The 24,700-nt window shown below is 66.0% G+C and overlaps 11 protein-coding genes and 2 non-coding genes across 13 annotated transcripts; 8 read left to right on the top strand and 5 right to left on the bottom strand.

Moving 5' to 3' along the window:
• Window positions 1-399: 399 nt before the first annotated feature.
• On the top strand, window positions 400-2,068 carry V1510DRAFT_183167 (uncharacterized protein). The gene has a single exon (XM_066930428.1). It carries the CDS (start codon window positions 585-587, stop codon window positions 1,911-1,913), a length of 1,329 nt encoding a protein of 442 aa, XP_066788047.1. The 5' UTR covers window positions 400-584; the 3' UTR covers window positions 1,914-2,068.
• Window positions 2,069-2,416: 348 nt separating this feature from the next.
• V1510DRAFT_419371 (uncharacterized protein) lies at window positions 2,417-5,828 on the bottom strand. Its single transcript, XM_066934279.1, has 2 exons — window positions 5,506-5,828; window positions 2,417-5,469 (listed from the first exon to the last, which is right to left on the bottom strand). Exons 1-2 carry the CDS (start codon window positions 5,623-5,625, stop codon window positions 2,638-2,640), a joined length of 2,952 nt encoding a protein of 983 aa, XP_066788046.1. The 5' UTR covers window positions 5,626-5,828; the 3' UTR covers window positions 2,417-2,637.
• Window positions 5,829-5,925: 97 nt separating this feature from the next.
• On the top strand, window positions 5,926-5,997 carry V1510DRAFT_t184. Its single transcript has one exon. It is a non-coding gene; the product is annotated as a tRNA-Asp (tRNA).
• A 439-nt stretch (window positions 5,998-6,436) lies between these two features.
• Window positions 6,437-6,519, bottom strand: V1510DRAFT_t182. Its single transcript has one exon. It is a non-coding gene; the product is annotated as a tRNA-Leu (tRNA).
• A 185-nt stretch (window positions 6,520-6,704) lies between these two features.
• Window positions 6,705-7,658, top strand: V1510DRAFT_419370 (uncharacterized protein). Its single transcript, XM_066934278.1, has one exon. The coding sequence runs from the start codon at window positions 6,945-6,947 to the stop codon at window positions 7,545-7,547; it is 603 nt and encodes a 200-aa protein (XP_066788045.1). The 5' UTR covers window positions 6,705-6,944; the 3' UTR covers window positions 7,548-7,658.
• Window positions 7,506-9,022, bottom strand: V1510DRAFT_419368 (inner centromere protein). The gene is made up of 2 exons (XM_066934277.1): window positions 8,499-9,022; window positions 7,506-8,465 (listed from the first exon to the last, which is right to left on the bottom strand). The coding sequence occupies exons 1-2, from the start codon at window positions 8,994-8,996 to the stop codon at window positions 7,656-7,658; spliced, it is 1,308 nt and encodes a 435-aa protein (XP_066788044.1). The 5' UTR covers window positions 8,997-9,022; the 3' UTR covers window positions 7,506-7,655.
• A 747-nt stretch (window positions 9,023-9,769) lies between these two features.
• On the top strand, window positions 9,770-11,121 carry V1510DRAFT_419367 (uncharacterized protein). The gene has a single exon (XM_066934276.1). It carries the CDS (start codon window positions 9,799-9,801, stop codon window positions 10,963-10,965), a length of 1,167 nt encoding a protein of 388 aa, XP_066788043.1. The 5' UTR covers window positions 9,770-9,798; the 3' UTR covers window positions 10,966-11,121.
• A 2,442-nt stretch (window positions 11,122-13,563) lies between these two features.
• On the top strand, window positions 13,564-15,004 carry V1510DRAFT_183130 (uncharacterized protein). The gene is made up of 2 exons (XM_066930427.1): window positions 13,564-13,794; window positions 13,837-15,004. The coding sequence occupies exons 1-2, from the start codon at window positions 13,765-13,767 to the stop codon at window positions 14,833-14,835; spliced, it is 1,029 nt and encodes a 342-aa protein (XP_066788042.1). The 5' UTR covers window positions 13,564-13,764; the 3' UTR covers window positions 14,836-15,004.
• A 1,375-nt stretch (window positions 15,005-16,379) lies between these two features.
• Window positions 16,380-17,770, top strand: V1510DRAFT_183078 (transcription initiation factor IID, 18kD subunit-domain-containing protein). Its single transcript, XM_066930426.1, has 2 exons — window positions 16,380-16,689; window positions 16,767-17,770. The coding sequence occupies exons 1-2, from the start codon at window positions 16,561-16,563 to the stop codon at window positions 17,592-17,594; spliced, it is 957 nt and encodes a 318-aa protein (XP_066788041.1). The 5' UTR covers window positions 16,380-16,560; the 3' UTR covers window positions 17,595-17,770.
• Window positions 17,771-18,034: 264 nt separating this feature from the next.
• Window positions 18,035-18,789, bottom strand: V1510DRAFT_419358 (uncharacterized protein). The gene is made up of 2 exons (XM_066934275.1): window positions 18,592-18,789; window positions 18,035-18,523 (listed from the first exon to the last, which is right to left on the bottom strand). The coding sequence occupies exons 1-2, from the start codon at window positions 18,641-18,643 to the stop codon at window positions 18,204-18,206; spliced, it is 372 nt and encodes a 123-aa protein (XP_066788040.1). The 5' UTR covers window positions 18,644-18,789; the 3' UTR covers window positions 18,035-18,203.
• Window positions 18,790-18,980: 191 nt separating this feature from the next.
• Window positions 18,981-19,821, top strand: V1510DRAFT_380359 (uncharacterized protein; the record flags this gene model as incomplete). The annotated part of the gene is made up of 1 exon (XM_066931633.1): window positions 18,981-19,821. The coding sequence occupies exon 1, from the start codon at window positions 18,997-18,999 to the stop codon at window positions 19,819-19,821; it is 825 nt and encodes a 274-aa protein (XP_066788039.1). The 5' UTR covers window positions 18,981-18,996.
• Window positions 19,822-20,787: 966 nt separating this feature from the next.
• On the top strand, window positions 20,788-21,352 carry V1510DRAFT_419356 (GPI-GlcNAc transferase complex, PIG-H component-domain-containing protein). Its single transcript, XM_066934274.1, has one exon. It carries the CDS (start codon window positions 20,960-20,962, stop codon window positions 21,284-21,286), a length of 327 nt encoding a protein of 108 aa, XP_066788038.1. The 5' UTR covers window positions 20,788-20,959; the 3' UTR covers window positions 21,287-21,352.
• Window positions 21,349-24,460, bottom strand: V1510DRAFT_403953 (uncharacterized protein; the record flags this gene model as incomplete). Its single annotated transcript, XM_066932198.1, has 5 exons — window positions 21,349-23,280; window positions 23,313-24,203; window positions 24,240-24,254; window positions 24,301-24,372; window positions 24,422-24,460. The coding sequence occupies 5 exons, from the start codon at window positions 24,458-24,460 to the stop codon at window positions 21,349-21,351; spliced, it is 2,949 nt and encodes a 982-aa protein (XP_066788037.1).
• Window positions 24,461-24,700: the final 240 nt, after the last annotated feature.

The raw sequence follows: 24,700 nt of genomic DNA, 5'->3' as shown, positions 1-24,700 counted from the left end.
TGGGCAAGGCTGCCCTTCCAGCCCTTCCGCGGCCCACACAGCGGTGCTCACGTAATGGCCCGGCTACATCCTGCAAGGCAGTCATCGGCGAGTTATTAATTTCCACCAATCCCAATCGGGCATTGGCTCGGCAGTCGCTGCGCACCCGCCCGTTCGCTTCTGCACGCTGCGGCCTAGCTCCGCCCGCTAGTGGTCGCCCTAAGCTTTTAGGGTAAGGCGTGCCAAACCTACGCCCGCCCCCAGCCCATCGCACGCTATCCTCCGGCTTGACAGTTTAGGTAGCTGCCCTCTCGGGTGCTGCTCTATCGAGAAGGCCCGCGCCGACTGGGTTTCGCCGTAAGTTCAACCTTAAGACCAGTCGGGCACGTTTTGCTCGGGCGAGAGAATATAAATAGCTGGCGGCCGCAGACTCGAACGGCATTCAATTCAGCAAAGAAGTGTTTCAAGTCTATCTTTAACAAATCTTTTCGTCTCTTTCGTTCGTTGAACTGTACTGTCACTCGTTTAAACACCGTACCAGTCCGACAACACCTACTTTCGTTAAATAATCACCGTTTCCTGTTTTTGGTTCTCCAGTTATCACTATGATCGCCGACATCAAGAACATCGTTGCCCTCGGTCTGCTCGCGCAGTCCGCGCTCGCCATGCGCCCTTCGGAGAAGCTCTTCGAGGGCCGCCATGCGAACCACAAGGAGAAGCGGGGCACCACCAAGTGCGAGTTCCCGACCGACCTCGGCCTGGTCTCGGTCACGCCCGGCAGCTCCAACGGCGGTTGGGCCATGTCGCCCGACCAGGAGTGCACCGCCGGCTCGTGGTGCCCCTACGCCTGTCCCCCGGGCCAATTGAGCGCCCAGTGGGACCCGGACGCGACCACCTACTCGTACCCCGAGTCCATGTACGGTGGCCTCAAGTGCAACGACGACGGCACTGTGTCCAAGGGCTTCTCCAGCAAGCCCTACTGCTACGACGGCACCGGCACCGTCACCGCCGAGTCCTCCGCTGGCTCGGTTGCGTTCTGCCAGACCGTCCTGCCCGGTAACGAGGCTATGCTGATCCCCACCGAGGTCGATGGCAGCACCACCCTGGCTGTCCCTGACACCTCCTACTGGGACGGAACCGCGGCCCACTACTACGTGAACCCGCCCGGTGTCTCGACTGACGACGGCTGTGTCTGGGGTTCGACCGCCAACCCCTACGGCAACTGGGCTCCCTACGTGGCCGGTGCCAACACCGACGCGTCGGGCATCACCTACGTCAAGGTTGGCTGGAACCCCGTCTACCTCGAGGACACGTCGCCCTTCAAGAACACCATCCCCGACTGGGGCATCAACATCACTTGCCCCGACGGTGGCTGCTCTGGTCTTCCCTGCGGCATCGACACCTCTGAGGTGAACGGCATGTACTCGTCTTCGACTGGTGCCGGTGGCGGCAACTTCTGTGTGGTTGGTGTTGAGGCGGGCAAGAAGGCCACTATCCAGGTCTACAGCGGCAGCAGCTCGGGTGGCTCGTCGTCGTCGTCGTCGTCGTCGTCTTCTTCGACCAAGTCGTCGTCGTCGTCCACGAAGGCCTCGTCGGCCTCTGCTACCTCGTCGTCGTCGTCGTCGTCGTCGTCTGCTGCCGCCGAGTCGTCGGGCGCCAACAACAAGCGTACCGTCCAGTCTACTACCCTTGTCGAGGCTGCCAAGGTCTCGAGCGCTCACAAGCACAAGCACACCAAGCCCGCCGAGTTCGGCAAGTTTGGCAACGCTACTGCTAACGCTACGGCCACCAACGTGACCACCACTGCCTACGCCACCGAGACCGTCGTCGTCAACGGCAAGTCTGTTGTGAAGCGTTCGCCGGCCTCGATCACTACCGCCAGCGCCGGCCTCCTTGTCGGAGCTGTCGCTGCGGCTATGTTCATCTGCGCCTAAGCGACGTCATTACACATAGATTGCTTTGTTTTTTCACTTCTTCATGCTGGATACGATAAAATGTACTTTAGGGTTATAGGTTTATGATATTTTGGGGATTACGATATGGCGCAAGCCGAAAAATGTATACATTCGCGAATAAAACGATATGTGAGATTATAACATGCGTAGAGTATGCGAGCCGCACACAATGCGGCGCGGAGCGCTATGTAAAGTTGAGTCTACCCGGACCGCCGAACACTGTTACTTGTTACCTGCTGTCTGTAACCTGCGTCACCTGTGTCACCTGGGAACACAGCAGCAGGGCAGCATCAAGCGACGGACGGCTTAGAAATCCAAGGCTTCCACCGACCTTCCACGCCAGAGCCACGCTTCACGTGGCTCAGTCCGTGGCTCAGCTCGTGCAAGGAAATTTCTAGGCGCCCGGCACGTGAAGCAGCGGCGATCGCACGAGCGCACGAGCCACGGTCCCGAGCATCAATTACGGCAGGCATACGCCAGACATATGTCAGACCTACGCGGCGGTCGATCAGTTGATATTAGATTATGCGGTCTCGAGTAAACAAAATGCGTCAAGCAATTATTAAATGACAGCCCGTAGGCAACTCCGGAAATTCAAAACCGGTGGCCAAGCAACGACCTATGGTCGGGCCCCGCTGATATGCAAGAACGTAGTCGATAGCGATTTCCAGCGCTAGGCGCGGCTTCTGCTTAGGCAGGATTTTCAAAACACAAACGTGTGCTCGAGCAGCTTGGCGTGCGTGGCAGGGAGGCTGCGGACACGCGCAGCCGCATCGGTGTCGTTGATCGTCACACTCGGCGCTGTCGGGAACGTGAACTCGGTCAGGTGTTCCCTGTAGTCGTCGCGTGCGAGCGCGCGCTCACGCGCGGTGGTGCCCTCGGCTGTGGGCACCGGTGCCGTCGAGCCGAGGAACGAGAACTGAGCAGCGGCGGGCGCGGCGAGAGGCGCGGCCGGCGCGGATTCCGGCGCCGGCGCAGACGCCGTAGGAGTCGGCCGCAACGGCTCGGGCGGAGAGCCGTTGTCTTGCGTGCTCGTGAAGCTCAGGCTGGACGCTGTCGGTGTCGCAAAGCCAAACGACTTGGCGCCCGTGGGCGTCCGCGGCGGGCTTGCCACCACGCTGTCGCGCAGCCCCGACGACACCGCCGGCTTGAACTTGTTCTTGTAGTTGGGGCCGAGCGCCTTGTCGGGCTGCGAGATCTTCTTCTCGGACGACGAAGACTCTGTCGTCTCGGCCGCCGGCACCGGCGGCGGTGCCATCGAGTTATCGGCCGTCTCGGCCGCCGGCTCCGATGCCGGCTCGGCCGCCGCAGCGGCTTCCGCCGCGGCAGCCTCCTCCTTGGCTTTCTCGGCCTTGGCCTTCTCCAGCGCAAGGAGCGCCGACACTGTCGGCCGGGCCTTCTCGGCCTCAGTCTTCTCGGGGATCTTGAGCTTGCGCTTAGACGAATCCTCCTCGTCGTCGTCGCTGTCGTACGTGTACAGCGCACGGCGCGGCGGGCTCAGCGGTGGCAGCTTCTGAACCGGCGCCGTGTGCTTGACCTCCTCGATCGGCCGCTTCGGCGGTCGGCGCACGGATGGTGACGACAGCGGCGTGCGGCCGGCCTGCTTCTGGCGCACCGGGAACGGGACGTACTCGCGGCGCGACGGCGGCGCGTACGGGTTGGCAAACTCGCGGATAGCGGGGTCTGTCAGCAGCGCACGCTCGGTCTCGGCCTGCTGCTCGACCTCCGCGGGAGAGCCCACAGGCTGAATCAGCGAGAGTAGACTCGAGGCCGTCGCGCTGATCGGCTTGCGACTGCTCTCAGGCGAGTCGACAGCGCCCTGCGCAGCAGCCGGAGTGCCGGGCTCTGCGCGGGGCGTGCCTCTGGCCGCCGACGGCAGTCCGGTCGGCGTCGCCAGGAACGGCGTAGCTGTCGACGGGCCCGCGGCCGACGAGTCGTCCTCGTCGGCCTGGTCCCGCTCGACCAAGGTCGCCTGCGAGCGCTCGCGGTCGAGCCGCTGACGCTTGAGCTCGACCTCGCGCTCGTTGTCGATGTCGCGCTGCGTGCGGAACGGCCGAATCTGCTTGCGGATCTCGTCCTGCAGGTTGATCCGGCGGTACACAGACGGGTCGTAGTTGGTGTAGTCGAGACCGGTCCGCCGGGCGGACCGCTCGACGGTGCTGGCGGCGCTGCGAGGCGCCGCGCTCGGCGCCGGCGTCTGCGCGCCTGCCTCGACAGGCGGAATGTTCTCGTTGACCGGGCCAGCTGTGTCTGTGCTGGCCTGCGGGCTCTCTGTCGGGGTCGTGGCGACGGGCGCGTCCTCGGCGGGCGCGGGCGCCGCCGGCTGGGCCAGGCGACGCTCGCGCGCGGCAACCACACGTTGCGCGTAGCGGTTCTGTGCCTCTGTCATCAGGGACACAACGCCGGCCATCTCGATCGGCGACAGCTCGTCGTCGCCCTTCTGCAGGAAGAACTCGACGAGCTGCTGGTTGGGCGAGTCCGGCACGCGGACCTGGTAGTCGCCGCACGACGCGACCAGGTAGTCCTCGTCGTTGTCCTCGTCCATGTAGTCCTCCGGGTCGATTGGGCCGGCGGATTCCAGGCCCGGCACCCGGAAGAAGTCCGGGACCATCATGTGCGGTCTGAAGAACCCAGACTGGTTGAGTTCGGCCAGGTCGTGGCTGCCGGGCGCAACCGACAGCGGCGGCAGCTCGTCGAGCGACGAATCAGGGCTGGACGAGTCCGCGACCAGCTCAGCGACCGGAGCGACCTGCTCAGTTCGGGCCGGACCAGCCGGCGTCGAGGAGGCAGACGAAAGGGACGGCGCAGGGGCGCCGAAATACGGTGCTGGCCGGTTGCTGGCCGGCAGCGTCCGGGTGCCCGCGGCGGGGCGCGGTGTGTCGATCTGCGTGGCATTGGGTCCCCGCAGACCGCCGGCGCGTGCCGGCTGCGTGACAGGCTGCCGCATCGGCGCCGGGCCCGGCCGCGGCGTCGACGTCGCAAACATCGACTGCTGCGGGCGCGGGTAGAGGTGCTCGCCAATTGACGTGCGGCCAAACAACCGCTCGGTGTTCATGGGCGGCGTGGGCAGCCCAAGCTGGTCGTTGGCGTGGTTGATGTTGGCGTAGAGCCGGTGCAGCGGCGTGCCGTAGCCACCGTACGTGGTCATCGGTCTGGGCGTCTGCGGCGCGGCCTCGCCTGGTCTGGTCGCGTTTCGCGATGCAGACCGGCTGGCGTACGGCGAGCCGTACATGCCGGCGCTGGGCGTGTACGCACTCAGCGACGGGTAGAGGCTAGCCTGCGCAGGCGTGCTCTGGCCGTTGGCCGGCGACGGGCTCGCGGGCGGCTCGCGCTGCGACTGGTTGAACAGGTAGGGCACGTAGCGCGTTGCCGACGCGGTGGGGTCGTCGGCCTCGAGCGACGTTTCGGCGTCCTGGAATTCCTCCTCCTGCGACGTGTTTCCGACGTCGGCCGACTCTGGTGAGCCGTGCAGGGACTTGATCCATTGCGACGGCGTGAAAATGCGGCCGATGGCCGAGATCACGTTGCGAGGCGTCTGCGAGTAAGAATGGGTCGCGGGCGGGCAACTTACACCAAAGGCGGACGGCTGGGCGCGTCGCTGCGGCGTGTTTCCCTCAGGACGGGAGTACGGAGTCGAAGACATCCGCGTCCGCTGATCGGCCTTGCGATCGCTAGAGGGCTCTTGCTTCATGCTGGCGTTCGGTCTGGCAGCGCCGGCTGGATAGATGAAGTGATCGCAACGACTGGAGACAGAATGAGGGCGTGAGAAAGAAAACACGACGCGAGAGGAATTTGATCCTGAATGTTTTGCTGCTACAAAATTTGTGCGCCAGAGGGTGGTGCCGCGTCGTACGGGACGCAGTGACGGCTGCGGTGCTACGCTGTGCGCCGTCGGGACGGTTACGTGCATAAATGTAGCACCGCGGATAATATGGGTAAGGTTTGTGCGCACGGCCTTTTATTGCACATTTTCGGACGCAGACTATACTAATCGGCAATAGTTTAGTGGCTAGAATTTCCGCCTGTCACGCGGGAGACCGGGGTTCAATTCCCCGTTGCCGAGCATTTTTTTTTTGCGCGACTTACAGACAGGACACCGGTGCGGTGCCGGCGGGCGGTCGCGCGCGCGGCCGGCTGGAGCGCGTAGGCGCAACCCCGCACGGCGCTCGGGCGACGGCGGTCGCGCGGCGGCGACAGTTTGATTGGTTCGTGACTGGATCGGTCTCGCATGTGAAGACCCAAGGATGCGGGATCACGGTCGTATTCGCGTCGAAATACGGCACACGGCCGTGTGCGGCCTTGCCAAGCATTCACATGGACACATCCGCGCTGTTGGAAACCAATAGCCGCCGCGGACGCGTTGTGTACGCGAGCCCGCGGCGCAGCGCCGGACCCGTCGCGCCGGACGCCGCGCCGCGTACCGCGGCCCCTACCGACCGTACACGCACCGCGCCGTAGCTCGCATAGCGTACGAGCAAAAATCAAGCAAATTTGAACAAAAATGACAACCCTGGGATTCGAACCCAGGCCTCCGAAGAGATGAGAACCTTAATCTCACGCCTTAGACCAACTCGGCCAGATTGCCTTTCGTTGAAGATGTACGCTTAGAAGTGGCTACCTACGACCGCACGCATTATGTAAGCCCTGCAATTTTTCGGTCCCGAGCCAGATCATCGCGCACCAATGTCGATATCCGAGATCACAGACACCGAGCTCGAGGGCCTGCCCGTCGTGTCGTCAGGACCGGCGGCTGCGTCTCCTCCGGCGCCGGCGCCGGCGCCGGCGCCGGCGCCTGCCGCCGCGCCTGCGCCCGCCGCCGCGCCTGCGCCTGCGCCTGCGCGCAAGGCCCGGCCGGCTGGCCCTGAGCGCCCGCCGCTCGTCGCCGGCAAGCCGTCGCTCGTCGCGCCCCCCCGGCAGTCGCTCAGCAGCCTCTACGGCCCGTCCGCTGCGCCCGACCAGTTCGAATCAAACGAAAAGTTCCTCGAAAGCCTCAACCGGCTGCCGCTCTTCATGACGCAGCTCGACACGTCCGACGGCGACGGCGGCGTCAACCAGGCGCTCGAGGCCCTGCAGGCCCTCGCGTACGAGGGCACGCTCAAGGAGGTCATGCTCAACTTCAAGAACCAGGGCAACGAGCAGTTCCAGCTCAAGCAGTACAAGAGCGCGGTCGAATTCTACACAAAGGCGCTCCAGGCCAAGCTCGCGCCCAAGGACGACGACGACGAGGACCCCGACCTCGACATCTCCCAGCAGGAGGACAAGGCCGCCGAGGAGCGCGCCGTGCAGGAGCTGACGGTGGTCTGTCTGGCCAACCGCGCCGCGTGCAATCTCGAGCTCAAGAACTTCCGGCGAACGATCAACGACTGCACCGAGGCCCTGCGGCTCAACCCGGTCCACACCAAGGCCATCTACCGGGCCGGCCGCGCGTCGATGGAAATCGGCAAGTTCCAGGACGCCCGCGACTGCGTGGCCCGCGGGCTCGAGATCGAGCCGAAGAGCGCGGCCTTCCGCGGCCTCTCGGTCGAGATCCTGCAGCGCGAGGACCGCGTGCTCAAGGCCGAGCAGGGCGAGTCCGAGCGCGAGATCATGAAGAAGCATGTGGTCCACATCTAGAGGGCCCCACCTGCATCGTTTTGTTGTAATACGTACAAAATGCGGATATCGAAAGCACAACCTGTAGCGGCCGCCCACCGTTCCCAACCTAAATAAACCCACATTCGCCTACTTGTTTGGCGTCCGGCCCGAGCCGGCCCGGTAGCCCATCTCGGCCGCATACTCCTCGATCTCCTGGGGCGTGAGCCGGTCCTGGTTGGACCAGTTGGCCGACGAGCTCCGCGGCCGGAACCGCGCGGACCGGTTCTTGAAGACCTCGTCCATCTGCAGCGGCGCGATCGGGCCAAAGACCGTGTCGGGGTCGATGCGCTGCTGCTCGCGCAGGATGTGCCGCAGCTCGGGCGAGTTGGCCCACTCGAGGATGACGCTGTCGTCGTCGTCGTCCTCGGACTCGGAGTAGATCTCGGGCAGGACGATGTTGTCGCCGCTGCCGAACTGCGGCGCGGGCGCGGGCGCGGGCGCGTGGCTGATGCTGTGCTTGGACGTGCCCGCGTGCGAGACGCGCATGGCCGAGCCGGTGAGGCCCGACTTGGACAGCCGGGAGGCGCCCATGGCCGTCGAGGCCACGTCGCTGCCGAACCGCAGCTTCTCGTTCGAGAACTTGACGCCCTCGACGAACGGCTCGGCCGGGTTCTTCATCTGGTGCATGATCGCGGTCTTCATCAGGCTCGGCTGGCCGGCGTGCGCCGGCTGCTGCTGCGTGAACACGAGCCGCTTGGCCACCTCCTTGTTGGCGACCGAGTTGCGGATCCGGCTCTCGAGCGGCGACCCCGTCAGCTCGTCCGTCCGGCGGCGCTTCTGGTCGGCCGGCACGGCCGCGGCGGTCTTGGCCCCGTCCAGCTTGAAGTTGCGCTTGAGCGACTTCATCACCTCGGCCGCCTTGCTGCTCGCCGTGGGAATGTCCTCCGGCTCGACCTGCTGCCCGTCAGCGCTGCGCCGGTCGCCACGTACCGACAGCCGCATGGGGCCCTTGCCCGTCGTCGGCTTGGCCTTGGAGTGGAACCGGCCCTCCTCGAACACGCGCTTCTTTTCCTCGAAGTTGGACGCGGTCTGCTGCTGCGCGCGGCGCGCGTTCTCCTGGCGCCGCCGCTCGATCTCGCGCTTCTGCTCGGCCTTCTTGCGCTCGTCCTCGCTCTTCTTGGCGGCCACGGCGGCCATGGCCGGCCGCACCGGCCGCACCGGCTGCGCGCTCGACGGGCCGGCCTCGTCCCTCTCGGGCTCGTCCGCCGGCGGCGCGCTGTAGAGGCTCGTCGACTGCGTCAGCTTGCGCTGCTGGTCGAGCTCGCGCTGCGCGCCCATCGGGACGCGCACCACGAGCGGCGCCTGCTTGGGCTTCGCCATGACCTGGCTCTTCTTGATGGCCGGCCGCGGGCGCAGCGGCGGCGGCTGCTCGTCGCTGCGCCGCGGCTCCACCGGCGCGCTCTTGCCGGCCGAGTCCAGCGACGCCATAGACGCGCCCGACAGCGGCCGCGCCGGCGACGGCGGCTGCGACGCGTGCGGGGTCTTGGCGGCCGGCTCCATGATCGCCGACAGGTCGGGGTACATGGGCGGCTCGGCCCGCTCCGTGCGCTCGTCCTCGGAGGCTGCACTGTCGAGCAGCTGCTTGTTGCTCTGCAGCACCGCCGCCTGCGCACTCTGGAGGGCCTGGGGGTTCATGACGACCGCCGGCGTGTTGTCGAAGAGCAGGTGCCGGGCCTTTTTGATCACGTCCGTGGTCGAGAACTTCATGTTCTTGATGGCCGAGCGCACGGGCGACGCGTCGCGCGCGTCGCGCTGCGCCTGCTGCGACTCGCGGCCGTCCCGCAGCGTCTCGCGGCTCGGCGCCAGCCGCGGCTGGCTCGTGTGCGGCGGCGGCGCCGGCGCCGTGCTTGCAACCGGCACCACCGTCAGCTTCTCGCCCGACCCGGCCGACGACCACGACTTGGCAGACATGTTGGACGCCTGCGACGCCGTCCGAGTCTTCTTGGGCGACGCCTGCACCTTGCGCGGCGACAGCGACGGCGCCGAGCCGACCGGCCGGATGGTCTGGCCGACCGGCGCCGACTTCAGGTCCTCGCGCGAGCTCGCCCGCACCGGCGACGCAGGCCGCGGCTTGACGGGAGACGCCGGCCGCGACGCCGGCGCCGACTTGGTCGGCGACCGCGGCAGCGTCCGCGTCGGCGACGGCGGCCCCGTCATGTACGACGAGCGCGCCGCCGCCAGCGCGGCCGGACCGACCAGCGGGTTCTTGCGCGAGGCGCTGCTGGCGCTCATGCCCGACAGCGCCCACGCCGACGGCTTCGGCGGCGATTTGGACGGCGACGCCGGCCGCGAGAACTTGGACACGCTCGTCGTCTTGGTCGGCGACCGCGGCTCGGCCTTGTCGGTGGCCTTGGGCAGGCGTGACGGCGACACCGGGCTCTTGGACCGCAGCGGCATGCCCGGCGTCGACGCCGACAGCTCGACGGGCGGATTGAGGATGGTCGCCGCGCTCGGCGCCGTGGGCCGGCTGGCCGTCGCCGCCGGCCGGATCGGGCTGATGTCCAGCGAGTCAAAGTGGTGCTGCAGCGCGCGCGCGTTGGGCACGTCCTTGGGCGCCTCCAGGGCAATGTCCGTCGGTGTGTCGGCCTTGGAGACGTCCGTGGCGTCCTCCGGCGTCTCCTTGAGCTCGGCCGGCCTCTTGTGGGTCGGGCTGGCTGGCGCCGTGCGGCTCTTCATGCGCAACGGCACCCAGTCGTCGTCGTCGTCCTCGTGCGCCATCGTGACGCGGTGCAGGTTGCGGTACGACGGCAGCGACGGGAACGCCTTGAGCGTCGGGTACATCTTCTCGGCCTGCTTCGGCGACGGGAAGACCTCGGGCGACGCGAACGAGTCGTCCGACGAGACGTCGACGGGCTTGATGGACTGCGCCCGTCCGCCGTCCTTGTCGTCCGTGTCCATCGGCTCCGGCCCGCCGTCCGCGCGCGACGCGCTGCGGCTGTCGGCCGTGTCCAGCGACATGGACGACCCGCGCGACGGCGACTTGGGGTCCAAGTCCATGCTGTCGCCGCTCTTGAAGCTCGAGAAGCTGAGCTTGGTGCGCAGGTCGTCGCCGGGCGTGATGCCGCGGCCGAACGACTTCTTTGTCGTGATCGGCGTCTTGGCCGGCAAGCTCGCAAACGAGCTGCCCATCGACATGCGGTCGTGCAGCCCGGCCGACTTGCGCGACGTGTCCGGCGACGACCGGATCGGCACCGTGTACGTGACCTTCGTCGGCGACAGCGACCGCGCGGGCGACGCGTCCCGCAGAGGCGACGCTGCCGGCGGCGGCGTCGACGCCGTCGATGCCGGCGACCGCGCCGGCTCCGGCGACGACACCAGCTTGGACTCGTTGCTGAGCTCGGCCGAGTTGAGCATCTCCTGCTCCTCCTTGCCAAAGAAGATGCTGTTCTCGCCGTGAGTCTTGTCCGGCGACGACAGGCCGTTCAGGATCGGGCTCGACGACGGCGGGTGCCGGTCCTCGGCGCTGTCCGCGAACTCGCGGCAGGCGCCCAGCGACGCCTGCCGCGAGAGCACGTCGAAAAACACCGGCGACGACGGGTGGTCGCCCGAGCTGTCCGGCAGCCGCACGGGGGGCTCCGTGGCCGGCGTCGCCGCCGTAGGCTGCACGTGCGGTGACCGTGCAGGGCTGCTGCGGGCGGCCAAGACATATGGCAGCTCCTTCCGGGGTGATAGGTTCGCGCCCGGCGTTGCGTCGCGGCGGGGACTTGGCGATGCAGCTGGCGGGGTATGGCGGGGTAGTGCAGTCGACCGCCGTGCCGCATTTGGCTGCGGGCTGCCGAACTGAGACCGTCAGTTCGCGTCCCGTGGCCGCCGCGTGGCTGGCTGCGCCGCTTACCTCTGCGTTTTCCTTATCGGCCCGCGGCGACCTGTGGCCGTCGTAGGTGTCCGCGAGCTGGTACTTGAGGGGCGATCCCTGCAGTTTTGGTTTGGCGAGATTGTCTCTGCCAACGTCAGCTAACGCGGCGGATGGGCCATGCGGGCCAGTCACATACGTCTTGGGGCCGTCCGTGCAGGTCTGCAGCGCGCCCTCGGCGGTCGGGGCCGCGCCGGCCGACAGCGTGAACACGCCGCGGCCAAACGCGACGTCCATTTTGTCCTGCAGGAGCTCAAAAGTGTCCTGGGCCACGTAGGCGATATCGTCAAAGACCGAGCTAGTGAGCGCGTTCACGGCGCCGATCTCGGCGTCCAGCCAGCGCTTGACGTCGTCAATTGCGCGGCGATCGTCGCTCGGCGTCCGCGCAACGCTAGCGCCGTGCGCCGGCGTCAACGGACGGGGCGGCATGGCGGCGGGCGTGCGTCGGCGCTAGTTTCTGCGGCGGCGGCGGCCGGGGGGCGTCGTGCGTGGATGAAACGCGCGGTGCGGGCCACGGGTCCGTGGCGAGTGGAGCGGTGATAAGGCGGCACCGGTCGTGGGGGGCAGAGACTTGGAGGCGATTGCCGCGCTCAACGCATCGACTCGGTCCAATCCGTGCTGGCGTCGGGGTGGGCACGCCCGGAGCGAGGGCTCGGTCGCGGGCGCGTGCTGCGAGGGCGTGCAGACGGCGTCTGCGTTGCTGCGATCGCTGATCCGCCGTGGCCGGAAAACGGTTTTTGTCCGGCTTTTTCCGGCGTGCGGGCGCCTGGCACGCGTCCGAGACGTGCGGGATCTGGTGCTCGGCTTGCGCTCGACGCGTCCGAGCGGTTACTGTGACCGGAGGCGTAAGAATTGCCCTCCCAGAGGCCTGCAAAATCGGTGGTGACGTATAAAATACACGGGTGAAGTTCAAAAATTGGGCTCACTTCCAAAAATGTTGAGCGCCGCAACACACAATCTGGGCAGCGGTCGATGGCGGTGTGGCACACATCGACGTGTTTGGTGCGGCTTGTTTGTTTTGGCGGCCGTTGCACCGGCAACGGAACATTCCTAGGCGCGGACGGGGACGGACGCGTTTATGGCATAATCGTAAATACGTCGTGACATCGGCATGTGCGAGTCCCCGGCTGGGGACCAGGCACGGAGCTGCGCCGGACTCGGTCTCACGGGCGGACTCAACCGGCCACTAGGGCCGCATCTCCTATCGACAGGTACTTATGGCCCCTAAGTTTTCACATATGGTTAGTGCATATGCATGCAGTGTCGGAACCTAAAGTGAGACTTTTTTTCACATGTCTTGGGTACCAAAAGTCTGTGTGTACACACACACATGCTAGCAGCTGGAAACACATGCGCGAGTTTCTACCGATCGAGCCGCAGCCGCGACCAGCAAGTGGTCGCGCGGCCACGTAGGCGGCGGACGGCGCCGTGTTTGATAGGCGCACACGACTAGCGCACAGACAATAGGAGCCAGCGGCCCAGACGGACGGTCTGGCCGGCCGGCACGGTGGGTTAGAGTCCGGTCCGGGTAACGATAACTTTCACATGCAAATGACATTCCCTGGTATCAGTGGATCAGCAGTGCTTGGCCAGTGCGGCATGCTGGAGCAATAGGTACGCGGGCGCAATATGGCGCGTACATACAAAGTTTCGGTAGCTTTCCCGTGTCCAAATGCTGCCTGCTACGGTTTAATCCTTTCTTTGACGTTACACACGGTGGCACGGCTACCCTCCACCATCCGAAGCCTTCTCTGCGTGCTTTCAAGGAACCAGAGGATTATATTTAACGAACAATCCTTCTCTTTTTCCCTCCCTCCTTTTCTTCCCTCCGTACACTCTCGTGGTAATTTATATTTGGTCGTCTGCTCCCACAGTCTGATTCAAACTCCACGCCTCATATCAAACCTGACCAAGCGCAAGGCTTGCCAACCTCCAGCCTGATTCTATTCTGATCTCGTCGTTGTGATCGGCGGATCTGTGTTTCCGGATCATATAATACTTCTACCCTCTTCATCTTCCCTTTTTTCCTCAGGTCTATCTATCAAGAATCCCGCTTCAACACCTAGCAAATAAATAATATATTTTATATATATATTCTGAGTGATATATATATAGATATATCTATATATTTATTGCTAATAGCTAATTTTATATCGTTACGAATTCCGTCCTCTGGAAGTTCGGTTGATATCAGTTTGAATTCAGTGCTACCTCTGAATTCACATCTCTTCGGTGATTTTTTGTGAAGTCCTTTTTGATCTTCTTACCAGTCCGTTTTTCGGCTGCCAGTAATTTGATCAAGTTTTATCTGTGAGCTTTCGGCTGTCTGACCAACTCACCACCATGTCTGCTGAGACTGCTACCCCCGCTGTTGCCGAGCCGGTCGAGGCCCCCGTCGCCAACGGTGTTGCCGAGACCGAGGCCCCCGCCGAGACGACCGGTTCGTCTGCCTTCCTGGGCCACCTGAAGTCGTACCCGGTTGTCTCGTCGACGCTGTCGTACACCTCGTCGATCGGCCTGGTTAAGAAGGCGTCCACCACCGCCAAGCCCTACGTCAGCAAGGCCACGACCTTTGTCAAGCCCGCCATCACCAAGGCCTCGCCTGTCCTGAGCAAGGTCGACCAGTTTGGCGACAACACGCTCGGCAAGGTTGACAAGTTTGTGCCGGCTCTGAAGACCTCCCCCGAGGAGATCTCGAACGTTGCCAAGAAGTCGGTCGACTCTGTCAAGGACACCGCCACCGTCTACAAGAACGCGGCCAAGACCAAGGTCAACGACACGCTGATTGCGCCGACCAAGTCGGCTGTTGACAAGGCCAAGGCCCGCTCGGTCTCGCTCTACGATGCGAAGGGCCGCCCGTTTGTCAAGGCCCGCTTTGACCCCCTGCTGGCGCCCGTCAACGTCAAGCTGATTGCGGCTCTTGACAACTACCTGCCGGCGGCCGAGGCTAAGGACACCACGCCTGAGGAGGCTGAGGCTGCTCCCGCCGCCACCGAGTTTGGCAAGCTTTACAACATTGGCTCGGACGCTATCTCGCGCGTGAAGCCGCTGGTCGCCCAGCGTGTGGAGGCTACCAAGACCAAGGGCCGCGACACCTTTGCTCACGTGTTTGCGGTTCCGATCTCTGCCAAGACCCACCTGATTGCCGTGTGGGAGGAGAACAAGGCTGGTGTTGACCCCAAGGAGCAGTCGGCGCTGAGCCTCTTCTTCGTGTCGTTCAACACCGGCAAGCAGATCGCCAACGAGGCCTTCGAGTACACCGAGACCTACGTCAACGACAAGACCCTCAAGATCCGCTCGCTGGCCAAGAACCTGATCCCCACCAAGGGCGAGAAGGCTGCGCTCACCAACGGCCAGACTGCGGCCGTTGAGGAGGCCCCCGCGGCTGAGACTGCTGCCCCCGAGACTGCATAAATTTTGACAAGTTTTGATTGACAAATGGCATCGATTGCTTCCATTTTCTTTTTTAACTAAAAGATTTATGTAACAATCTGGGGTTGTAAATGTTGCCTGTTCTTTCCTGTTTGGTTGACGCACTTGATTAATTGTTCCACACTCTCGGTTTGTCCCCTCACCTCCCGCATGACTCGCATGAAGGTTTTCGGCGGCTTTTTGTCACGTCTCGTTCTCGTTTGATTGGCTGGGTTCATTTAATTGCTCTGTGTTTGTTTCGCTGTACACTGCAACGACTAATTCTCACGACTAGAGACTGGGATGCGTGGAGCAAAGACTCGCGTAGCTGATGGCATCACATGGGAAGGCTGGCTGATGGTTTGGTTGCTTCCGATGATTACTACTATGCGCTTGAACAATGCTTAAGCTTGAAAATCCCTCTTTTCGCTAGCTGCTTTCTCAATATTTCATATTACGGCTCAGGGATGATGGCAATTAGTAGTAAAGATCGGAGACATGCCGATTTTTTCTCTAATAAAACTTGAAAAATTATGCGAAGATGTTAAGAAGAAATGTTCCACCAGTACGTTTTCCATTCGACTGGTAACACAACAGTCTCGATGGCTGGCTGTCGCAGGTGGTTTGTCTTTTCACTCGAGGTATGCCTGTATTTATATCTGAATGAAATTAGTTATTTTATAGGAGCGTAGGGCAAACGTCGGCGGATCGCAGGCGCGACGTGCGCGGCACGGGTATGATCCCGGGGTCGGGGCGGGTGGCGCCGCGAACGGGTCAGCCGGACGAGCCGCAGCAAACGCGGCGCGGCCGGCACAGGTCTAGAGCGGCCACAGGATTCCTAGTGCGGCTGCAGAACCGGCCTAACGGGTCCGGTTGTTGTAGCCGGCGGTGTGGATTGTGGGCTGAGTCTGCCGAGCGTGCTAGTGCCGGCGGAGGAAACGTTAGTCTGGATCGGCCGGGAATCCAAGGTGGTGGAAATGAGCCGCGAGCTGCACGCGGCCGGCCGGTTGCTACCGGCCCTACCGGACCTAGTGGCCGGTGGCGGCGGCTGGACGGCCGGCAGTCCGGTGCCACGGCGGCTGAGCCCCTCTCCGTAGACTGTCCCAGGGGCGGTGACGTGCATGCGGGATAGCGTATTGGGCGGGCAGGTACGGCACTAATGGGCCTGGCGCCGTAATAGCGTTGTGCTCGTGCGCACGGTAGTACGGGGCGGCGGCGGCGGGCGCGTGTACCAGAGCGGACTAGCCGGGTCCGCTGCCGGACACGGTACTGGACCCAGTCTGGGACCCAGCGGTGGACCAGCCCCAGTCCAGGACCACGGCAGTCCCAGTATGAGATGTTCGCCGAGCAACACCAAATTACCACACAGGCCCGGACAACTAAGCGAGAGCAACGCTGAAAAGTCGACAGTAGCAGTCGCGCGAACGACACTCGCGCTCCTATTCATCATCCATCGCCTCCACCGGGACGAGCCGGCCGAGCCACCAAGCCCTACAGACCTCCAATTGGGCCTGCGAGACCGTGCGCAAGACAGCACGGTCCAAAGATAGGCGCGGACGCACAGAGGCGTGCAGCACAAGGCACAGAGCGGGGTCGGCTGTACCAAACATTCAGGGAAGGCCTATCAAACATCTATCAAACACCTACCAAGCGCGTGTCCACACCGGGCACGTCTGACCACCGCCCCACAGCACCCGACGCGCGTGGCCGCGGCCGACAGACGCAAAGATGGGGGAGAAATACAAGTACCGGCCGGAGATCCAGATGATGATGTTCGTCTCGGGCGAGACGAACGATCCACCGGCGGAGACAACGTCGCTGATCGAGGACATTGTGCGGTCGCAGGTGGTCGAGATGGTGAGTGGATAGTAGCAGACACCGGCGGGCGAGCGGGCCGGCTGGCCGGACGGGCGGCAGAGCGCTAACGCGGGCAGCTGTTGCAGGCGACGTCGCAGGCCGCGCGGCGGGGCTCGCGGTCGATCTCGATCGAGGACTTGATCTTCCTGATCCGCCACGACAAGGCCAAGGTCAACCGGCTGCGGACGTACTTGTCGTGGAAGGACGTACGCAAGAACGCCAAGGAGCAGGACGGCGGCGGCGTCGAGGGCGCTGACATCCTGGACGACGCGGTCGTGGCGAGCGCGGGCGGGCCCGGGCCCGGCGCGGACTCGAGCGCGGCGGCCAAGATGAAGTACCGCAAAAGCAAGGTCCGGCTGCCGTGGGAGCTGCCTACGATGTTCTCGGAGCCCGTGCCGGAGAACGAGGACGAGGACGTGGACGAGGAAGAGATGGAGGCCAACTTTGCGACCGTCGAGCGGCTGCGGCACGCCGACGAGCGCACCAAGGCCATGACCCAGGAGGAGTACGTGCATTGGAGTGAGTGCCGCCAGGCCAGCTTCACGTTCCGCAAGGGCAAGCGGTTCCGCGAGTGGGCGGGTATCTCGAGCTTGACAGACTCAAAGCCGAACGACGACATCGTTGACATACTCGGGTTCCTGACGTTTGAGATCGTTGCCGAGCTGACCGAGGAGGCCCTCAAGGTCAAGGAGGCCGAGGACGAGCTTGAGCTCTGGTCTGGCCGCACGACGAAGAAGCGCAAGACTGAGTCGTTCCTGTTTGACCCGCCCAACGACGACCAGAAGCCGATCCAGGCCCGCCATGTGGGCGAGGCCTTCCGGCGGCTCCAGCGCGCGCGGCCCAAGAACATTGTGCTGCGCAACTTTGGCGGCGGTCTGGTCCGCACCAAGACTGAGGTCATCTAGTGGCAGTCGCCGCCGCGTGGCTGGCTGACCACGGTCTTGGATACGCGGGCCCCTGGCGGTCTCGGCTCCGCGGAACGGCGCGCGGCGCGCGAGCCCCCGCGGCCATGGCCGTGGGTCGCGCGCCGCCTGGCTTTCGGTGTCTGGGTTTGTTTTGTTTTGGGCACGGCGTTCTGGCCGGCCGGCGCGTTGCCGGCCGCAGATGTATAGTTAATTTACACTCATGATCGTACAGTGGACGCGTTGCCCGCAGGGCACCTCCGCGGCGTGGTGCGGGAGGCATGCAAGAGCCCGCGCAGCGACTTGGCGAGGGTGTCCTGCGCACAGTCATATAGCCGCAGCATGCATATAGCCGCCGATGTGCAGCCAGCCCGAGAGCGGCCACCTTCGACGGCTTCGCCGCCGGAGGCTCTTGCGGTGCGTGAGTCCAGCGGCGACCCGGTCGCGCCTGCAGCGGGCGCGCCGCCGCGTGTGGCCCTCGCATGTAGCCGTCACATGTAGCCGCCGCATACAGCCGCCGCATATAGCCGCCGCATACAGCCGCCGCATACAGCCGCCGCATATAGCCGCCGCGCGCCGCGCCACAGCGCCACTGAGCACAGCCTGCTGCACTCAGTTGACCTTGGTCGTGCCAAATCCAGAGAAGCCCATCATGGCCGCCATCGCCGCCGCCTCCGGATCGGCATCCGGCGCGGGCGCGTCCGAGTCCAGCAGGCCCCTGCGAGCCCGTTTCTTGCGCGCGCGCGCCTCGCGGCGCTGGCGGCGCTCGTCCTCCTCGAGCCGCTTGCGCTCGGCAAGCCGCTTCTTGATGTCGTAATCAAAGGCGCCGTCGTCGATCTCGGCGCGGCGCTGGCGCAGCCAGGCGAGCCGCGACCGGACCTCTTCGAGCGTGGCGCGGTCGACGTGGTCGGTCTGGCCGACGGCGCGGAGATCTGGGGTCAGCAGGTTCTGAGCCGCACGGGGTGCGGCTGATGAGCCGCACGCCGCGCGGCGTACTCACGTTTGCGGCTGTTCAGGTGGTCCACCCACTGCAGCGAGTCCTTGAACGTCATGTCGCAGTCCTCGCAGTAGTAGCCCGCAGAGCGGCCGCGGCGGCTGTTGCCGGACGACGTCGCGGCCACGACGTGGACCTTGTTGAGGTCCTGGTCCAGGTTGAGCCGGTTGCGGCGCAGCTCAACCTCTTTGGCGTCCGGCGGCGTCGGCGCGCGCGCGTGGCGGGCCTGCGCGGCCTCGCGCTCGGCCTGCTGCCGATCGCGCGCCTTGCGCAGCATCTCGTCGCGATCCCATGTCTTGCGGCCGGTCTCGGCGGGCGGCGCCGAGCCGTAGAGCGGTGTGCGGTCGGCCATGGTGGGAAAAAAAACAAGCAGGGGCGTAGTTAAGCGTGCAGCGACCACACCCAACCACCATGGACAAGACCGAGGGCGTGCAGCCGGCAACGGCGCTCGTCGAGACGTTTGCGTCGGCGTCGGTGACGCCGACGGGGTACGTGAACGCGGCCGTGCCGGGCCTGGACCGGACGACGACGCTGGCGGGGCTGCACGCGGACGCGGTCGCGCTGCTGTCGACGCTGGACTCGGGCTCGCAGGACCTGATCGGCAAGCTGGAGGGCATCGTGTCGGACATGCTGCGGAACGCGGGCCGGCTCAAGTACGAGGTCGAGCTGCTGGCGGGCGACGTCGAGAGCTTCCAGGACACGGTCGAGCGGGACGTGCGGCCGCGGGTTGAGGGCGAGATCGCCGTGAAGAGCAAGCCGATGGAGCGCCTGGAGATGCTGGACCTGGTGCGCCGGCGGCTGCTGGACGTGCTGGACGTGTTTGCCCGGGCCAAGGCGCTGGATGCGGACGTGCGCGCGGCGGCGCCGACGCCGTACGAGGCCGAGATCCGCGAGCTGCTGGCTGCGGGCGACGTGGCCGCGGCCGAGACCCGCGTGGAGGCCTGGCGGGCGCTGGTCGAGGTGTGGAAGAACACGCACGAGTACGCGGCGAAGCAGGAGCACGTGGAGCGCCTGCGCCGGCTGGTCGAGGAGCATGTGTTCTCGACGACGGCGGCGGCGGCGGCGACGGCGCCGACGACAGCAGCGCCGGCGACGGCGGCGGCGGCGACGCCGCCGCCGCCGCCGGCGGTCCCGCCGCCGGGCGACCGCCAGCTCTCGTCGGCCGAGCTCTTCCGCCAGGAGGCCCGCGATGGCTACTACGGCTTTCTGGACTCGCTCCGCAAAATGCGCCAATAAATCCATTGCTATCTAGCGCGCCGCGCCCGAAACAGGCCGAACCGCCGCGGCGCGGCCGGCCGCGCCGTCTCGGGCCGGCCCACCCGCCAGGACTCGGGCGCGGTCCAGTTGGAGGTGCCGCCGGCGCTGCGCGTGAGGTCGCGCGCCAGGTGGACCTCGTCCGACACGTCTCCGCCGGTGATGTACACGGCGCGGTTGCTCGGCCGGTACGGCCGGCTCTCGGGCAGGACGCCGAGGGGGGCGTATGTCAGGCCGCCGCCGGCGTGCGGCCGGTCGGGCTGGTATGTGCTGTAGATGCTGAACGAGCCGGCGCTGACGGTGGGCTCGAAGGACTCAAAGTCCTGGCGGACGGGCAGGTCTGGCCGCCGGCGCATGTACCGGCTGCGTTTGCGGATGAGCTCGCCGACCATGGTTGCCGATACTGGCCGGGCGGGCGCGGACGGCCTTTTCTACTGCCGGGCGCCATGCGCCGGCGTCACGCTGCCGCAGCGCCGTCGCAGATCCAGCGCACAGACTGCCGGGTGCGGCTAGCGGCCGCGGGAGCGATGGAGCGTGGGGCCGCTGGCGACGGCGGGCCGCAGCTGGTGAGGCCGAGATGCGGCGGGCCGCAGCAGCCGCAAGTCGGGACGCGTGCGGCGCGTGCGGCTCGGCGCGGCTTGGGGCGCGGTGCGGCTGTGCGCGGTGGCGGTGCGCGCGTCACGTGCGCGTCACGTGCACGCGCCCCAAAACCGCCCGCCGCGCAGCCCCCACCCCAATGGGCCACCAGGTGCGGATGCTTCGCTCGACGCCGTCGGCGCTCGCCGTCCAGTACACGGCCACCACGCGCCCCGCGCGGCCGTCCTGGGCCGAGCGCGCGCGCGTCGCGACCGTCTACGCCGCGCGCGCGGCCGCCGTGCTGCTGCTGGCCGCGCTCGTCGGCCTCAAGCTGTACGCGCAGGACGCCGGCCGCACGGCCGGCCGGCGGCGGCTGCTGGGGCCGGCCGCGACACCGCGGGCGGTGCTCGCGCAGGCCGGCGCGTACGGGTGCTACTTCGCGCCCGGCAACTCGACGCTCGAGTTCTACGGCGGGCTGGGGCCGGGCGCGATCGGGGCGGTCAGCCGCAGGGAGGTGGCGGCGGCCGTGGCGGTGCCGCTGGACATGGCGATCGTGGCGGCCGCGGCCGTGGCGGTGCTCGCCTTCGTCCGGCGGCTCTACGTCGTCGAGAGCGTGCTCGTCACGCGGGGCCTCGGCGTCCAGCTCACGTCGTCCGGCCCCACCGTCTTCTCGCGCCGGTCCAGCTTCGTGCCGGTCGAGCACATCGAGAGCGTCATCCTCCACGAGGGCTTCCACCGCTTCGCCGTCGTGTTCTACATGGCCGTCGTCGTCAAGGGCCGGGACCGGCTCCAGGTCGTGTTCCCGACGCTCCTCCCCCGGCGCGAGCCGCTCGAGGCCGTCTGGCGCGACGTGCAAAAGTGCCTCTATTAGCGGTTCTGTACATAGGCGGCGCGGCCCAAAACAATAATCAAAATCGCCCAACGCCGGGAATGCTAGGCCGCGCGGTCGAGAATGGCGCGCAGGGCGGTGTAGTTGCTGCGCAACAGCACGCGCGCGCCGTTGGTCACGCGCGCGATGCGCTCGGCCGGCGGCGCGTCCGTGGCCGCCGGCGGCGCGTCCAGGATCTCGCGCTCCCAGTCGACGATGAAGCGCAGCATGCCGCGCGTGTAGTAGAGGTGGCGGACGACGGCCGCGAACTCGCGGATGTCGTGCGACAGCGCGTACAGCACGAAGCCGCGCGAGAGGATGAACGTGCGCTCGTAGTAGATCATGGCGTTGACCGCCGAGGCCTCGGTGCCGTGGATGGCCTCGAACCCGGCCTCGTTGAAGTACGGCTCCTTGTTGAGCACGAGCGCCTGGAGCGAGACGAGCACCTGCAGGATCGACGAGCGCTCGGGGTCCCAGAGCTCGTGCTGCTCGTCGCCGGGCCACGTGCCCAGCAGCGACAGACAGATCTTGCCGTCCTCGTACAGGTTGGGGTTGACGCGGCCGATGCCGTTGGTGTTCCACGAGTGGAAGTAGCACTCGGGCGGCTCGTGGGGGAAGCTGGACCCGATGTGGATGTCGATCAGGAACGGCGCCTTCTCGTACGGCGTGCCGTCCGAGCCGACGATGAGGGCGCGCATGAGGTCGAGCCGGTTGGCGTACGTGCGCACGTAGATGCCCTCGGGGAGCGACGACGTCAGGATCTTGCGCTCCTTGGCCAGCCGCCGGTGGTTGATTTTGGACGGCGCGACGTTGGCGTAGTGGTGGTCGACGCCGGGCTCGTCGTCGAGGATGAGGAAGCGGGGGGGCGCGTCGTCGTCGAGGTCGATGTCCGAGACGGCCGAGACGTTGCGGGAGAGCGGCGGGGGGACGGGCGCGGGCGCGGCTGCGGGCGCGGCTGCGGGCTCGGCCGCGGCCGGCGCCTCGGCCGGCTTGGCCGGCTCGGCCTCGGCCATCTCGTCGTCATCGTCGTCGTCCACGTCTTCGCCCTCGTCCGACGCGTCCTCCCAGCTCGAGTCCGACTCCTCCGGCGCCGCCGGCGGCAGCGGGATCCCCCGCGGCCGCGGGTGGTACTCGTCGTCCAGGTCCATCGAGTGGCTGTGGCCGTGGCTGTAGTCGTCCGACACGTCGTCCTCGTCGTACTGGTCGTCGTAGTCGTCGTCCCCGGCGTCGTCCTGCGGCGCCACCAGCACGTTTGCCGGCAGCACCACCGTCTTGACCGGCCGCGTCAGGCCCAGCCGCACCGACACAGTGCCGTCCAGGTGCAGCGCCGTGATCTGGCCGTACCAGTCGCACTCCTTGCTCTCGGCCACGGCCGCGTCCTCCTCCTCGGCCGGCGCCGGCGTCGACGGCGTCGGCGTGCCGTCCGCCGGCGTCGACGGCGTCAGCGTGTCGGCGTCGCTCGGCGTGGCTGAGTTGAACCGCGGCAGGATTGAGCGCGCCAGCGAGGCCAGGCCCTGGTTGCCCTGGCTGAGCAGCGACCGCGCAAACGACGCGATCACGCCCGAGTTGGGCTGGTTCTCCAGCGTCGTCCGCAGCCGGCCCTCGGTCAGGTACAGCGCGTGCGGCAGGTACACGTAGTCGCCGACGGCAAAGCTCACCAGCGGGTGCGGCACCAGCTGGTAGAACGAGACCTCCTCGGCCGCAGCCTCGTCCTCGAGCTCGTCCGGCGACAGGTTGTCGCGGTCCTTGAACCAGCGCACGCGCACCGTGCGCTGCTCGGCGTCGACCTGCTGCGCGACGCCGATCTTGGTGTAGTCCATCTCGGTGTTGACAAACTCGGTCGACGGCCGGGTCATGTCCTTCAGCCCGACGTACTCGCCCGGCCAGACGTCGTGCTCGTCGACCTCGAGGTACGGCACCAGGTCGCGCGCCGGCAGAACCTCCGTCGTCAGGTCCTGCCACTCGACCGTCACGGTCGTGTGCGTGGCCGCCACGATCTGCCGTCAGCGCCACCGCCGCGGCTACTTACCAGGCAGTTGACATCGAAGCCGCCGTAGCGCTCGCGGCCGACGCGCTCCATGCCGTAGTCCCGGAACGCGTCCGCGCCGCGCCGGAACACGACGCGGTCGCCCACGGTCCAGTTCGCGTTGTCCATCTCGTCCGTGAAGATCTTGTAGTCGTTCGTGAAATCGCCGTCGTAGTGCGCCCAGCCCTGGTACCCGCTGAGCAGCCAGTTCACGTCGGACGAGACCACCTTCGACGCCAGCACCTTGCCGACCGGGCTCAGCGACGGCGAGTACACGCCGTACAGGAAGTTGGCCCCGGCCAGCAGCTGCCGCTCTAGCTTGACCGTCTGGTGTGGGAACAGGTGCTCGGTCGCCGTCGCGATCAGCGACGGCGCCACGCCGCCCGGCGGCGCCACCGTCGACGTCGACTCGGGCACGATGGTCTCGATACCCGAGAAGATCTGGCCGTCGTCCGACAGGTAGTCGACCCACGCGATGGCGCCGTTCTGCAGCTGCACGGCCGCCTTGCACCACAGCTTGCCGATCTCGGCCACACGCGCGCCGTTGTCCGAAAAGTACTGGCCGATCTCGGGCTGCAGATACAGATCGATCTCATCGCCGGGCACGTTGTGCACGACCTGGTTCGTGAGCGTGTGCTGCAGCGTGACCGTCATCGACACAGATTTGACCGAGCCCGACTGCCGGGCCGACGGCGACCGCTTGCAGAGATCGCCGATGGCAAACGATCGGTCCATGAGCCGCAGGGCGCCGTCGGGCATGATCCGCGTGTCCAGTGCCTGTGCGACCACCGACCAGCCGCGCGGCGGCAGGCCGTTGTCGTAGTAGTAGTCCACGATCTCGGGCGCGCCGTCCACCGTGGTTTCGGAGAGATCCATCGAGTCGTCGTTCGAGACCTGCGGTCAGTGGCTGGCGGCGCGCGCTGCGCTTACGTGGTGCCATGTTTTCTGCCGGTCAGCTGGCTGCACGCCCGCCATGCGCACGCGCACTTACCTCGACGATACCGATCGTGCCGGCGTCGTCCGTGATCACGGTGTCCTCCGGATAGAACTGCGGCATCAGCGGCTGCTGTCGGCGCGCACACGCCACGGGCGCGTGCGCGGACACCACGTACCAGTTGGCCTGTGGCCGGGGGCGGAGCCGCGGCGGCCATGGTGTCTAGGGCCGCGAGAGAAGCGCTCGTGGCGGCGGATGCGTTGGAGCCGTACGCCGATGGGCGAACCAAACACGTCTTTGCTGCCGCAGATGAAGGCGGTCCGGCTGGAAAATCCGCTGGCTGCGTGGACAGGGGGGTCCGCTACACACGCGCGGTGTCGGGTCGAATGCTGCCCTGGTGTGGAGGCAGAATCTGGGAAAAGAGCGCGACGTCTGCTATCGCCGGCGTGGGCTTTGG

The sequence above is a fragment of the Dipodascopsis tothii genome (genome assembly GCF_038497935.1).
Source record: "Dipodascopsis tothii strain CBS 759.85 unplaced genomic scaffold V1510scaffold_22, whole genome shotgun sequence".
Taxonomy (NCBI): domain Eukaryota; kingdom Fungi; phylum Ascomycota; class Lipomycetes; order Lipomycetales; family Lipomycetaceae; genus Neoaidaea; species Neoaidaea tothii.
Note: the sequence above shows the minus strand (reverse complement) of the source record. Positions and strands in the feature narration are given on the sequence as shown.